General features: G+C 44.3%; 1 protein-coding gene across 1 annotated transcript in view; it reads left to right on the top strand.

Moving 5' to 3' along the window:
• The window catches only part of PSMD2 (proteasome 26S subunit ubiquitin receptor, non-ATPase 2), a 1,781,804-nt gene extending 1,765,751 nt beyond the window's left edge, over positions 1 to 16,053 (top strand). Inside the window, exon 21 of the mRNA XM_044070442.1 lies at positions 15,629 to 16,053. Coding sequence (XP_043926377.1) covers positions 15,629 to 15,811 — 183 coding nt within the window. The 3' untranslated portion in view covers positions 15,812 to 16,053. The remainder of the gene's footprint in view (positions 1 to 15,628) is intronic.
• The last annotated feature ends 360 nt before the right edge of the window (positions 16,054 to 16,413 follow it).

The raw sequence follows: 16,413 nt of genomic DNA, 5'->3' as shown, positions 1-16,413 counted from the left end.
ATTTTTAAAGGCTTCTAACATGCCTAGGATACACTATAAACTAAAAGAAATCACAACTGTGGTACCCTCTCAAAAGATAACCTTCGTGGGTGCAAGCTTGAATACAACTGCCCAGATGACTTAGCTCACGCCAGACAAACAAAGGCAATTGACTACTTACTTCAAACTGATGGCAACAAAAACCCAGTCTTCTGCAAGACAAATTTTGCAGGTTCTGGGCTTCATGGCATCCTGCATCCTACTAATTCTGCATGCAAGATTGCATATGAGGAAACTGCAGTGGTACCTAAACATTTTATGGAGTCAACATTCACACAGTCTGGAAACAATGATTCCTCTCATTCCCTGCCTGCAACAGGAGTTTCTATGGTGGGCAAAGGCCTGTCACCAAAACATGGGACGGCCCTTCACTCTACCCTCTGCCAGCCAAACCTTAACAGACGCATCAGATTATGCCTGGGGGACCCATATGGCAGGAAGATGCATTCAGGGCATATGGGCACCAAAACAAATGCATTTACATATCAACCAGAAAGAGATGCTAGCTGTTCAAAATGCCCTAGCAGCCTTCAAGGACTTACTTCATCCAAGACAACTACTGATAAAGATGGACAACACCACAGTCGTGTGGTATATAAACAAGCAAGGGGGCACACACTCATGCCCCCTTTGCAGATTAGCCATGACACTGTGGGATACAGCTTTGACCTACCAAATACAGCTTCAAGCTCAACTCCTGCCAGGAAAACAAAACACTCTGGCAGATGATTTAAGCAGAATCCTTATGGATCCTCACGAGTGGAAACTAAATCCACAAGTATTCAGCATAACAGAGAAATGGGGGAGCCCAGACATAGATCTATTTGCCTCTCCTCAAAATTATCAATTGAAAAGATTCTGCACAAGGACTTATCACAAACAAGCATGGAAAGTGGACGCCCTATCCTTCAGTTGGAAAAACCTGTCAGTTTACGCCTTTCCTCCTCTGCCTCTTCTACCCAAAGTCCTCCTAAAAGTCAGACAAGAGAAGCCAAAGATGATATTAATTGCCCCGGACTGGCCCCGCCAATACTGGTACCCAATCCTAAGGAACTTGTCTCAATACCCAGCATGGACCTTGCCTCAAAGACCACAACTACTGTCCCAGCAAAACAATCAGATCCTGCACAATCAACTACAGTCTCCGAACCTGGTAGCATGGCTAATCATGTAATCATACGAACAACGCCTCTCGGTAAAGCTGTGATGGATGTCATTTTGGAAGCCAGAATGCCTAGTACTAGAAAATCTTATGCTGACGAATGGAAGAGATTCTGTGGTTGGAATCAAGCATGAGGAACTGATACAGCAGAACCACATATTCCTCAGATATTACAATACTTAACTGAGATGCTTGACAAAGGCCTATCTTTCTCATCAATCAAAATCCATGCCTCTGCCATTTTGGCTCATTACAATACAGAGCCACCAATCTTTTCTCATCCTTTACTAAAACAGTAGCTTAGAGGAGCAAAAAATCTAAGGCCTCCTAGAAGATCACCATTACCTGCATGGGACCTCAATTATGTGTTGGAAAAGCTCACCCTGCCTCCATTTGAACCAGCCGCTACTGCTGATATAAAGTTCTTATCATGGAAGACAGCTCTGCTACTAGCAATTACTTCAGCAAGAAGAGTTTCAGAGCTACAGGCCCTCATGGCTGTAGAGCCTTTTATCATATTTTACCCAGACAGGGTGTCTCTGAGGACAAATCCTACTTTTATGCCTAAGGTGGTTTCCAGTGCGGCTCTTAACCAAACAATTCATCTGCCAACTTTTTATCCAAATCCGCAGAACAAAGGGGAGAGAATTCTGCATTCCTTGGACGTGCACAGACAGATAAGATCCTACTTGTGCAGGAGTAAAGCGCTAAGAAAAACTGAGCAATTACTAGTGTCATATGCTGCAGGATCAGCAGGAAAGGCTATCTCAAAGCAGACAATTTGAAAGTGTATAAGCCATTGCATCCGTTTCTGCCACGTACACCATGGTAAGCCTGTGCCCAAAGGCATTAGGTCTCATTCCACCAGAGCTGCAGCTACTTCAGCAGCCTTTCTCAGAGGAGTACCAACCAAAGACATTGTAGAGGCTGCTACTTGGAGCTCTGTTCACACCTTTACAAAGCATTACCATTCGCCTCTCTACTCTTAAGTCCAGGGCAGGCTTTGCCACTGCAGTGCTGCAGGGCCTTATAGCCGCACCTAATACTGTTTAGCTTCAGCCTCCCAACCATAGCTTTGGGATTATACCCAAATGTAATGACTGCAACAGTGAAACACAAAGAACATAGTACAGTTCTGTACACTTACCATAAATGTAGATATTCACTGTTGCAGTCCAGGTTACCCACCCGCCATCCCCCTGTCATTCTACAGGTTATCTTTATTTCTCTATCTTCTACAACCTATGTGGTGAATTTGCTTGTAGATGAAGGTAAAGTTTATATTGTTGCATGTATATAGATATATATAATATTGCTACCTTTTTGGGGGCACCTGACATCGGGGGCAAGAAAAACTAAAGAAAATGGCGTTGGCTGCATGTTTTATACCCCTGACGACCTGACATCATGGAAGAGGAGACAGCAACCAATGCAGGACCCAAGACTTTAGAATTCAGGCTGACTGAGGGCAACTTGCCAGCAGATTACCCCAAATATAATGACTGCAACAGTGAATACACTCAACGTCTACATTTATGGTAAGTGTACACAACTGTACTTTGCTGACAGCCCAGAAAATACAAGTCTTATTCTGGTTAGGCACCTCTTTTCTTAAGATATTCAATTTTCAAGGATGCCATGAAACCTAATAAAAGACGTTTCAAAATCGAAAAGTTTGTCAGCTTTGGTGCAAGAGAAGAAAGTAGGTCCCATTAAAACCAGATGTGCCCCTTGTTTTCTTACTTTTCAGACTTCTGTAGAGCAGAGCTGTCTTGCTCATCAAAAAGTTTCATGTTTCTGCCATCTGCTTTTTCCCCTTCTAGCTTTACCACATAGGTGAGACACAGGTCAAAGTGGTGATCATGTTTGGGGGAAGGAATTCAAAGCTGCTAGCCCTGGTGTTGCAGAAACTTATTTCTGTCTTTCACAGTGGTAGAGTCAGCATTAAAATACATTTTCTTTCATGTCAAAAGTGGTTTCAGAAGTGCCTCTTACTCAGTCTGCCCAGCTCCCAATGTTCTTTCCAAAACTCCAGGAAAAAAATTGGGAAGAGAGTCCTGCATCTCCTGAATATTCGCAGGCAGCCACACCACTACCGGGATAGGACTCGGTCCATGCAAAATATAGATCAGTTGTGTGTGGACTGTATGGAAGATAAGAAAGGCAGACCAGTTATGAAGCAGATGTTAAGCAGATGTTTTCTGAGTAGTTCGTAAATCCCATAGTCTTTGTTGTGAGAAGGTCAAACCTGTACAGTAATGTATAGGGGCTCATCCCACTAGAGCAGCTTCTTAATCAAGGACATTTTTAAGGCAAGTTATCAGGCCTGACCACTTGTGAGTTGGCCATGTGGTCATCAGTCTGTACCCTCTCCAAACCCTATAATTTGGAGCAGCAGTCCTCCAGAGAATTCTTTGAAAAAGTGAGATGGCTGCATGCACAATTCCACCACTTCACTTTGGTGAGAGTTATGGGAGTCTGTTTCTCATAGGTAATGAATATGTCTGCAGTAGTGACCCATACTAAGAACGTAGTACAGTTTGTGAGAACTCACTGTAACTTAAGATGTTTGAATAGGATCACTGTTGTAGTCCAAGCTCCCAACCATCTTCTTCCTGAGGGCAACCTTTTTCAGCCTCATGCACAAAAACCTTGAACTTCCTAGTGGAACATAAGGTTGGCTTTCAGATTGTTTATACAAAGTTAGCTTTTTGTTACATGGGACCTGTCCTGTGACAGAAAACTACAGAAGGAGATGTGGGCCATTGTGCCTGGGGAGAACATTGTCTGTTCGCTTGTATAAGCAGATCTGTGGGAGTAAGGCTGTTGTGAATGTAAGCCTTCTGTTAACTCCAATATGTAATGAATACTACTGCAACAGTGACCCTTATCAAACATCTGTTAATTCCTCAAACAAATGTGCTTTATTCTTTTAACACTGTGGAGGTCTACACCCCCAACTGTTCCCTTTCCCACTCCAGATTCCAGTTCTCCACAGTGATTCAGGCATTATGCTTGCTCTCTTTCCTTCCAGAGACTGGACTGAAAGAGAAAGTGCTGAAGACTTTGGCTTCAGAAAAGGGTTTCCATGTAGCCTACTGCAGTTACAGTTGCACAGATACTCTTAACTATGGCTATCACCTCAAATATGTGCATACAAGGGATAGCTTGGCTGAAGTTGCTGTCTGTAAAGGAGCTCAGAATATCCATTTCATGACCCCTTTCATGAGTTGGCCTCTTCTGCCAACCTTTTTTGGATTTGCGGACTTAGTGGCTGACGACTTAAAAATAAATCAGGCCTTTACCACTGCATAGTATCTTTGTGGATGGATCCCCCCTTGCCCTTCCCCCTTATTTCCTCTTCCAGACCCATTCAGCCTCAAAAGCATAACACGGTTTTGCTGTATCCTGCACTGGTCAGGTCACCCAGGAATATGACGACTCCAGACCAACCAGAGAAGCTGTTACTACAGCCAGGAGCTGTCAGTGAGGTGCAGTTCCCCTAGCTAGGATAGCTAGCATGAGGAGACACTGGTTCTGGATGTAGTTGCAGTGTCCACACCTTACAGGTTCATAGGTAGGTACTAGGCTATCAGCCCAAGGACCTAAGTAAGCCTAGCCAACAATGTTCCCTGGCTTAAGCCAACCCAAGAAAGTTAATTTCCTGTGCCCCTGTCGAGCAGAGCCGCAGAAGTGATCCCCAGGGGTGTATTTCCTAGTTCCCATCCACTCATCAAGATTTTCTTGAAGAGTGTTAATGTGGAACTTTGCTTGACATAGATGGGTAGCTTGTTCCAGAGAATGGGAAGTCTCTAGGACAGGAATCTATCCCTCCAGCAAGTCCTATTTGTTGTGGTGACAAGGTTTAGGTCCCTAGAGCATGTAGCTCGGAGGGATTGGGATTTCTTTAGGTGTAGCATGTCCAACAGCTCTAGGTTTGACATAGCTTTATATGTTAGGCAGAGATCACCTCAGAGTAGGTGATATGCTACACAGTAAAGCTGGAGTTTTTTGAGACAATCAGTGTAGGGCATCTGTTTGAGGCCAGTAATCCTCTTTATGAGGTACTTCTGTGGCCTTTCCAGCTGCTGCAGATGTCTTATGAGGTACATTCCAAAAGGGGCATTGTACTCTATAATGGGTCAAATGAGTGTCGAATAGAGGGGAACAATGGCCTCTTTTTTTCCTGGATGAGAACCCTTTTGTGATGAGGTGTGCCATGTAGAAGGATTTCCTGACTACTGTGGCAATGTGTTTATCAAAGGAGAGACTACTGTCCACCTGGGTCCCAAGGTATCTTATCACACATTCGGTGTTAAGAAGACTGCCCCCTATGTGGTAGTTCATGGGTACCGAGTTTTTACCAAAGGGGATAACATTGCACTTTTTGGCATTGAGCTTGAGGCCATGGCTCTGACACTAGGCATCTGTCTGTGAGACCCTTCTGTAGGATGGTCCACATCATTTGGGGACTCGACTATAGCTCCTAGTTTGCAGTCATCTGCGAACTTCATTAGCCAGAGGCCTTCTATGTTAGCCTGTACTTCAGAGAAGTCTATACCAAACAGGAGAGGTCCCAGGACTGATCCCTGTGGTGCTCCACTGGTTTGAAGTCAGATTTGGAGTCTGCAACTTTTAGTGTGTGGATTCTGTCAGTGAGCCAATTGGAAACCCTTCTTGTGACATAGGGATTTATGCCTAGTTTAGTGAGTTTAGCTATAATTCCAGAATGGGGGATGGTGTCGAAAGCCTTGGTGAAGTCAAGATAGGCTGTGTGAACCACCTTACCCTCGTCTATGGCTTTGGTGACTGCCTCAAAGATGTCAACCAGGTTCAGGAGTCATGATCTGCCTTTCACAAACCCGAACTGGGTGGGGTCCACAGTTTGGAGGTTACCAATGTCTTTGTTTATGAATTCTATGATGATACATTCCATGGCCTTGCAGACCAGGCTCGTCAGGCTTATAGGGCATTAGTTCCCAGGATCAGTGGTGGCTCCCCCTTTGTGGAGTGGGATAACTGTTGCTGTGCGCCATTCAGTGGGCACAAAGCTTTGACGTGAGGCTATGATTGAACATGGTGCTTAGGTGGGGAGCCAGTTCGTTCTGAAGTTCATGTAAAATGCAGCCTGGGATGTTGTCCGGTCCCATGGATGCTGTGTTTTTGGCTTTAGAGAGTGCTGCTTTTACCTGTGAAGTTGTGATTACAGGGACTCTGCATTCTTCCTGTATAGATATGGGCCCTTTAGGGGATGAGAGGGGTGTAAAGTTAGCACTGAACCTGTCTGCCAGGATGTTGGCAATATCATTTGGATGTTCTTCGGGTTTCACTGTTGCAGTCATCACATTTGGGTTATCTGCTTGCAGGTAGCCCTCAGTCAGCCTGATTATCAAAGTTTTGGGTCCTGCGTCGGTTGTTGTCTCATCTTCCATGACGTCAGGTAGTCAGGGGTATAAAGTATGCAGCCAACGCCATTACATCAGTCTTGACGTGCGGTGCCCGAAGCAGAAGCAGTTCGCAAGTGCCGGTCGGCCAACTCCTGAAATTTTCGTTTTCGAGTTTCAGATCCAAAGTCTTCAACTAAGCTAAGTACCCCATTGGGGATCCTTTTTCTTGCTCTAAACAGATGTCAGTAAAAGTTAACAACTGTATTTTGTGTGAAAAGCAAATACCTCATAAAGATTTTCATTCATACTGCATTCCTTGCCTAGGCCCAGACCACGACGTACTTCACTGTTGGTTTTGTGCCTTATTCAAACCTTGTACTATTCGTCATCTGTTCATTTTCGCATCTAAATACTTTGGTACTCTGTTCAATTATCCAGAAATGGCTTCAGTAAGCCACCCGACTACCGACATTCCGAAAAAACGCAAATATAAAGACAGAGACAGACCGCATAGGTCCAAAGCTGCCAACGACGCTTCTCCTAAGCTAGTCGCCAGTTTGCCGGTACTCAGTGAGGCGCTTTCGCAGCCCCTGATACCCGCTACTTCAGTTTCACAGGCCTCTACTGAGACCCATTCGGAGTCCGGTATGCTGAGAGATGCTTCTTCAACTGTGGAACCTGCGGATGTCTCTACCTTGGATAGGTCCGGAGCTGCTGTGCAGGCACCGGCTTCTGAGGGTGTATTCAGGCCTACTGACTTGCATATTAAACCAATGCCATCTTCTTCTTCCAAGAATAAAACTCGATCCATGCCCAGAAAAACGACGCCCAGACCACATGGTCAGGGCCCCTATGCCTAAAAAACAAATGATAAGAATGGCTAAAGACCTTATTACTCTAATCAGGGGAAGCCACCCTTCTCCCGCTAAGAGACCTAGGACTGATTTTCCTTTTGATTCTTCTGATTAGGACTTTGAAATTTCTGTTTTCTCTGATGACCAGGATTTGCCCTTATCTACCTATGAGGATTCTGATGCAGAGGACTCCATTCCCTCTGCTTCCCCTCAAGAGAATTTTTCTTTTGGTGAAACCTTGCATACTCTTGAGGAGCATTTCCACTGGGAAAGCCAGGATTGCTCTAACTCTAAAAAGAGGCTTAGGGAATTCTTACTCTTGCCTTAACACAGGCCTTTAGCTATCCCTTCTGTACTGGACATTGTAGATGATGCCTTCTCAGAATCTAGCCTGGCCCCTGACACTTTACCTCCTGCTCCCGGAATACCTGATAGGTATTATAGGGTACCTGACTCTCACAAGTTCCTCTTTAAAAATCCTACTGCAGATCCTGAGACAATTTCACAGGGACCCAAGGGCATTAAGGCTACAACTGCCAAAAACCCTACCCCCTCTGATAGAGATTCCAGGGCACTGGATAGATGGGGTAAGAAGGTATACACTTCTGCAACTTTGATCATTAGGGCCTTAAACTGTCAGTTTCATATGTTATGTTAAAGTATCAGCAGCATATTACTGGATTGCTTAAACAGAAAATGATGTTGATTCCTGAATGTGCTGAAAATAAAGAATTACAAGATTTAATGCATTCTGCTGAGCAAGTTGGAAAACATACTTTGCAATGTGGTTTTGGTTCATTAGAGGCGTCTTGCAGAGCTGCTGTCACTGGGTCTGTACTGAGAAGGCATGCTTGGCTTAAGGAGCGATCTTTGCCAGATCATGTTAAAGCTAAATTACTGGATGCTCCCTTAAATCAAGACCGCCTGTTTGGCAACAAAGCAGAAGTACTTAAGATGGAGGAAAAAGCTAAATCTATGCAAACTGTTAAAGATTTCCTGCCAGTACAGCCTCCCAGATTTAGTAGGCATTGGCCCTCTAAGAATTGGTCCTTTCCTGCCTCTTCCAGGCCTTCAGTCCAAACCCAGAACCAGCAGAACACCCAGGCTTCAGTCCCAAGGTACTCAAAGGCCTAGGCAGTGGAGGGCTCCCACTTCCAAAGCAGGGAGTAGTAAGACTCCCTCTATGGTAAACTGTCTCAATGACTTAACTTTAAACCTTCCAAGCCCTGCTCAACTGACTGTTCTTTTAGGGGGAAAGATCGCCCTGCATGCAAAAAATTGGGAACTCATTACTCAGGACAAATGGGTTTTAAATATAGTTTCCCAGGGATACAGATTCCACTTCCACTCCTTACCAACCCCAAACGGTTGGTCAGACCTACCCTCAAATCAGTGGGCAGAGGCTCAAAAGCAAGTTCTCAGCATCAGGGCCATTCAACCTGTCCCAGAAGAAGAATGGGGACAGGCTTTTACTCGAGACATTTCCTGGTACCTAGAAAAGACAATTCCTGGCGCCCTACCCTGGACCTGTCTAATCCTAAACACATTTTTGGTAATCCCAAAATTCAAGATGCTACCTGTTCATGCTTCACATGCTAGGCAAAAATGCCTGGTTGGCAACACTGGATTTAAAGGAAGCCTACCTGCGCATCCCAATAAGGGAATCTTGCAGAAGATACCTACGCTTCAGAGCAGGCTACATGCATTATCAGTTCTCTGCACTGCCCTTTGGCTTATCTACTGCACCCAGGGTATTCACAAAGTGCCTAGCTCCAGTCATTGCATTTTGCAGGCAAAGAAATATTCAAATATACCCATACCTGGACGATTGTCTAATTCAGACAGAAAGCCAGGAAGTACTATTAAATCATCTGGAATTTGTAAAGAAATTGCTAACTTCTCTGGGGTACACCGTAAACAAAAAGAAATCACATCTTGTACCCTGCCAACAAATTGTATTCCTGGGAGCAGGCTTGAATACAACTTCCCAGATGGCCTACCTCACCCCAGAAAAACAAGTTCGTTTGACAGCCTACTTCAGACTACTGGCCACAAAGATCCAGCTATCTGCAAGGAAAATACTGCAAACCGTGGGGTTCATGGCCTCTTGCATTCTACTAATTCCATATGCAAGATTGCATATGGGGAAACTACAGTGGTATGTAAAAAGCCTATGTGTCAACATTCTCAGGATCTAGAATCAATGATTCATATCATACCTTGTCTAAAGATAGAGTTCATTTGGTGGGCAGAGGCCTGCCACCAAAACAAGGGACTGCCATTCACTCTACCCCCTGCCGCCCAAATCCTAACAGATGCATCAGGGGCTCACTTGGCAAGGCAGTGCATTCAGGGCAAATGGAACCCAAGTCAAATGCACCTGCATATCAATCAAAAAGAAATGTTAGCTGTACAGAATGCTCTGACAGCATTCAAGGACCACATTCTTCCAGGACAATTATTGGTAAAGACGGACAACACCACTGTTATGTGGTACATAAGCAGAGGGAAACCCTCTCATACTCTCTCTGCAGACTAGTCATGGCTCTGTGGAACACAGCCTTGAGCTACCAAGTGCACCTACAGGTGCAATTCCTGCCATGAAAGCTAAATACACTGGCAGATGACCTAAGCAGAAATCTCATGGACCCTCACGAGTGGAAACTGGAACCAAAGATGTTTAACATGTTGAGAAACAAATGGGGGAGCCCAGAACTAGACCTGTTTACCTCCCCTCAGAACTACCAATTGGACAAATTCTGCACAAGGACTCCCCACAAACAAGCTTGGAAAGTGGATGCCCTGTCCTTCACCTGGAAAAACCTTCACCTGGAAAAACCTATCAGTTTATGCCTTTCCCCTTTTCCTCTCCTCTCCAAAGTGCTACTAAAGATCAAACAGGACAAACCATGGACAGTACTGATTGCACCAGACTGGTGCCACGCCAGCACTGGTATCCCCTCTTGCGCAGTGTGTCACTGCTGGCTCCATGGCACCTGCCTCAGACCTCTGCCCTGCTGTCCCAGCAGAAGGGCCAGATTCTGCACCCACAGCTTCAAACCCTGAACCTTGCAGCCTGGCTAATTACCTGATCTCTCCATTACCATCCCTCAGTAAGCAAGTGATGGATGTCATTCTTGAGGCAAGGAGGCCTATTACTAGAAAATCCTATGCTGAAAAATGGAAAAGATTTTGTTCTTGAATCCAAACTCAGGGGATGGGCACAGTGGTGTCCAATTTACCTCATATTCTTCAATATTTAACTGAGATGTTTAACAAGGGCCTTTCATTTTCTTCCATCAAAATTCATGCCTCAGTCATTTCAGCACATTACAATATAGAGCCACCTCTCTTCTCTCACCCATTGCTGAAGCAATTCCTCAGAGGGGCCAAAAACTTAAGACCACCCAGGAGAACCACTACTCCAGTCTGAGACCTTAACTTTGTATTGGGAAAGCTCACTTTACCCCCCCCCCCCCTTGAGCCAGCTGCAAATGCAGAGTTGAAATTCCTTTCTTGGAAAACAGCCTTCCTTCTAACAATCACTTTAGCAAGAAGGGTGTCTGAATTACAGGCCGTCATGGCAGTGGAGCCTTTCATGATCTTTCATGCGGACAGGGTGTCCCTTAGGACCAATCCCTCCTTTATGCCCAAGGTGGTATCCAGTTTGGCTCTTAATCAGTCCATTCATTTGCCGACCTTCTTTTCTAATCCACAGAACAAAGGGGAACGAATGCTACACTCCTTGGATGTGCACAGACAACGTAGATTTTACCTGGACAGGACTAAGCCTCTCAGGAAATCTGAACAGCTGCTGGCTGCTTTTGATGCTGGGGCAGAGGGGAAGGCCATTTCAAAGCAAACCATTTCTAAGTGGATAGGCCATTGCATTCATTTCTGCTATAAGCACCATGGAAAACCTACCCCACAGAGGATAAGACCACATTCAACCAGGGCTGCATCTACCTCTACAGCCTTTCTCAGAAGTGTCCCTACCAGGGACATCTTAAAAGATGCTACCTGGAGTTCTGTACATACCCTCACCAAGCATTACCAGTTGCCAATTCTTTCTAAATTCAGAGCTGGCTTTGCCACTGCAGTCTTGCAGGGCCTTATAGCCGGTCCTAATGCTTTGTAATTGCCTCCTCCCATCCTTAGCTTTGGGAATCTACCCAAATGTGATGACTGCAACAGTGAAACACGAAGAACATATTACAGTTGTGTAGACATACCATAAATGTAGATGTTCGAGTGTATTCACTGTTGCTGTCCTGGTTACCCTCCCTCCAGCTCCCTGACTTCTTTTGACTATACCTATTCTTGCTTACTGTGTTTTAAGCTTTTTGGTGTATTTGCTTTTTTGTTGGAGGTGTAACCTTGTGTATGATTGCTTCCCATTATGGGGGCACCTGACATATGGGGCAAGAAAAACTGATGTAATGGCTTCGGCTGCATGCTTTATACCCCTGACCACCTGACATGGAAGATGAGACAGCAACCGATACAGAACCCAAGACTTTGGTAATCAGGCCGACTGAGGGCTACCTGCAAGCAGATAACCCAAATGTGATGACTGCAACAATGAATACACTCGAACATCTACATTTATGGTAAGTGTACACAACTGTTCTTTCTGTAATTTTTGTGCCATTGTGCTGTAACTCAGAACAGATCTGGGTGTTGCCATTGAGATTCTTGACATAGCTATAGAATGCTGTGTGATTGTCCTTAGAATCAGTGGCAATCTTGTTTTCATAGCTAGCTTTGGAGGATCTTATAAGGGATCTCAGCTTCTTGCTGAGGCTGACCAGGGAGCTCCTCCACTCATGGGATTTTACTCTCTTTTGCAACAATTTCTTCCTTCTGTTATAGAGTTTATGGCAGGGAACCACCAGATTGGCTTCATTTTTTTGGAGGATAGCACAATCCATGCACTCGTGTAATTGCTTATAGAGTGCATTTGTGTAGGATTCAGCAGTCGTAACTGTATTGTCCATCTGCATGGGTGTCATGAAGTTTGCCACTTCTGTCTTAAGAAGCAGGAAGTTGGCTTTTGAGAAATTTTTTACTGTGGTTTCCTTAATGGAGGGTGCGGGCGGGATGTGGATATCTAGGGTGATTAGCTTATGGTCAGGCCTGACCAATGAGGAGTTGACTTCAGGTGTGGAACAGCGGTCACTCATGTTGATAATGACTAGGTCTAGGATATTGTTGCCCCTGGTGGGGGTGTGGATAAGTTGATCCAGGGTATTGGAATTTATGAATTCCAGAAAGCGCTGAGCGAAGGGGTTGGTACATAAGTTTTCCCAGTTAATGGTGGGGTAGTTGAAATCGCCCAATATTAGGGTGTTTGAACCCTAATATTTTCCAGTATATCAAGAAAAGATGAGTGGGAATCCTGGGGCATGATGGGGATCTGTAGCAGGCTATAATTTGGATTGCAGTTTTGCCCAGAGATAGTTGCACTAGGATAACCTCGGCTGCATTATGCTGAGCAACTAGCCTGGAGGTGTGGATATCCTTAATGAATATGGGCACACCTTTGCCTTTGCTGTTCAGTCCAGTTTAGATGGCCGAAAAGTGTGGTATAAGTTATAGCCTAGTAATGCAAGGGTGCTCTCTGAAACCTTGAAAAAGGTCTCAGTCTTAGAGCTGTCAGTTTCTCCACCAGAGAGGGCACCATGGAGAGACTGGATTATTGCCCTAAAGCAGTTAAACAGACCTATCCTCTACCCTTGAAAGGGGCTTTGGAAGACATCTTTCTTTTGATACAAGATCAGGGGTCCATCACTTGCATCATTCTGATTGCAAAGAGAGTAGGTGACTTCTTTCCAATCCTTGATGTCATCCACTTCAGCCAACACTCAGGTTTTGAGATTACTCTTTAGAGGTCATGTTCCTTCTTCCACAGTGTATATGAATGGTGTTGCTAGGTATGGTGGATGGCTTTTGACTCCTCATCATGTGTGGTCTTCAGATGAAATGTTCTTGATTAACTTTGTGTGGGTATCACTTCCAGGCAAGGTGTTGTCGTTTGAGCTTTTTTTGTCACCCGCTGTTATCAGGGCTTTGGTTGTGGTATCCAAAGCCTTATAAAAGAACAGGTCCCTGGGTTCATCTGCTTGGATAGCTAGACTGTGGTGACCCTGCCATTGAATTACCCTAGCGGTGTCCCTGTCATGTGCATGTTAAGGTTTTAGTCCCGTAAGTTGACCACAAACTAGATGTTCTCTCTGTTCCCATATAGCTTGATTGCATTTATTGGTATACAGCTGGATGCACTCCAGTGCTAGTTATTCTGCTTGCAAAGAGAACTTAGGAAGTTTTAAGCTTTGGCAGGATGGCTGAAGATACTGGGAAGACCAGCTTCAGACCCCCTAGTGCACTGTCTAAGACTTGGTCTGTTCTCTTCACAATGCTGTTTGCATGACTAAGGATGTGGATATTGCATTGGGCTTGAATTTATCAGTGCCTGGTGAGTTATGGTCTTGTGGGTCTATTACTAGTGTCAGACCTGTGTTTCTAAGCCCTAAAATGGGGAGACACTTTTCCTGCCAATATCCACATGAAATTTTAGTGACAGGTGCTTCATTGGTAGAGAGGGGAGCTCACCTTGGCTCCACTGTGTTCAAAGGGCATTATTCTTCTGGAGGGTAAACTCTGCATCATTCATGTGGAGCCAAATGCCTTCTCTCTGATAGGCTATAGAGACAAGCACCCACTAAGTAGCATTTTGGCGTACTGTAGTTTGGAGTTGCACAATGTAAAACTGCATGCTCTCTTTGGCTGAAAATGTGGGAGTCCTGCTTGTCCCCAATCCTCTGGGTTTGCTGAGAGTGACAAAATTGCAGGAACTGACCAGTCTAGGGATTTTTCAGTGCCAATTTATTCTTGGCTTTTCACCTTTCCAGGAGTAAACCCTTGTATATAGAGGGAAGCTGGACTATTGCATGGAAGGGACAAGGAAGCTTCAGGTGATGGGCTGATCAGAACTGCTTGGTAAAGAAAAAGTTTCAGTTAAAAAAAAATTGTGGGGCTAAAAACGGTCTTTCTAGCATTCAGCCCACTGGAGGAGAAGCTGTATCTAAAGCCTCCCCCTAATTCGGCTCGCTAGCCAGTCTGTCACAGATCGTCTAAAATTACACAAAGGCACATTGTTATTTCTGTTGCGCAGAGAAAATATGCACAGCTTGCTTGAAAGAAGATCATTGACAGGCATTATTCTCTTGGCGTTTGATATCCCATATGCTATACATTTAATTCTTTCTTAATCAGTTGATTTTTTGAGAAGAGTCTGGATTCTACTCCATCCTGTTTGTAAGTTGGGGAAATGCATGCTTTTTTTTTTTGTATTTGTTAGCTGTGTAGATTTCAAACCTTAATTGTTCATTCTTGATTTGCATGAAATACACCCCGGGGATCACTTCTGTGTCTCTGCTCGACAGTGGCACAGGAAAATAACTTTCTTGGGTGGCGTAAGACAGGGAACCTTGTTGGGTTAGGCTTACGTAGGCCCTTGGGCGGATAGCCTAGTTACCTACCTATGAACCTAATTGTACCTGCATAATCTTTTGTTGCCGGGGCTGGCAGGGTCAGGAGCTAGGTGCACTGTTGTAGTTAGTATGCGATGTCACAGCATGTGCAACATTAAGCATTTGTGCTACAGGAACAGAAACGTCCAGTAAAAATAGTTGACTGGTAGAGGGCATGAATCCAAATGCTGACCCACTAGTTAAGAGTTTCTGTGTAGATCATCTGGTGGTGGTTTATGCAAGTGCAGTGTAAGTAATCTGTACAGCACAAAACCTTTTTAAAACTCTAGTGGCTTGAGTTACAGCTCCTGTTCTTTGGCATGCAAGAGAATCTTCAAGCACAATGCAGTGCAGCTGCAAACTGTCACCTGCAATGTATTGACCAGTTTAAAATCCATGCTGTCTTGTTAAATTGTATAGGCAATTTTACTGATAGTTAAAGAGCTGAAGTTCGTGTTTTTCTTTTGGACTTTATTATACTCTTAAGATTTAAATGTGTTCCTTGGCAGAGTTGTCATGTTCTGTTAGATTTTTATTTCCAAATATCATGGTGGAGGGAAGCAGGACCTTCAGACTATAATGATACGCCTTGTATTTGTAGACGTGGAGCAGAGTAGTCCGTGAATAATGCAAACTTCTTTTTCTTTTCTGCAGGCTGTAGATGTAGTTGGCCAGGCTGGAAAACCTAAAACCATCACTGGCTTTCAGACGCACACTACCCCAGTATTACTTGCGCATGGAGAAAGAGCAGAATTGGCAACCGAGGAATATATCCCAGTAACCCCCATCCTAGAAGGATTTGTCATCTTGAGAAAAAATCCCAATTATGATGTCTAAGTGCTGCCTTATGGAGCCTGCCTTTGTGTGAAGGAGAGTTTTTCTACTTTACATTTAGCCCTGTTTTTCCCTATTTATATGGTCATCAAGGAGATTTTGCCATCCTGTACAGTGCAGAATCTTGTTTGGAAAAATGAAACCAAGTTTCTTGCTACATCATTTTGTATGGAACTGCACAAAAACAATTTTGTCCATGCTTTATAATGGTATATGTATGTCAAAATTAAATGATTTAAAATTTATCTGATTGTCATGTCGTAAAGTATCATTGTGTAGCCTTGGTCAGAATTTTGTTTTTCTCTTTCAAACTTTGTTGCTACCAGAAGATACTTCTGTCGCAAGCTGGTGAAGTCACTAGAACTGAAAAACTCTTCCAAGCAGCTGACAAAAGGACTACCACTTTGCCTTGACCCAGACTGAAAACTGAAGTTTTTCTTTTGCAAGGATTGTAGTGACGAATCTGATGTGTGTCAACAGAATGCCATGGAGGAGGGAGGGTAAAAAGATAAGTTCAGGAAGCACAGTCTGGTTCAGGAACTGTCATCAGTCCCTCTCTTTAAGGAAAAAAATGATTATGGTCATCATCTTGGGTGCATTCCAAG

Source organism: Protopterus annectens, chromosome 4.part1 (assembly GCF_019279795.1).
Source record: "Protopterus annectens isolate FY-2018-M chromosome 4.part1, PAN1.0, whole genome shotgun sequence".
Taxonomy (NCBI): Eukaryota; Metazoa; Chordata; order Ceratodontiformes; family Protopteridae; genus Protopterus; species Protopterus annectens.
Note: the sequence above shows the minus strand (reverse complement) of the source record. Positions and strands in the feature narration are given on the sequence as shown.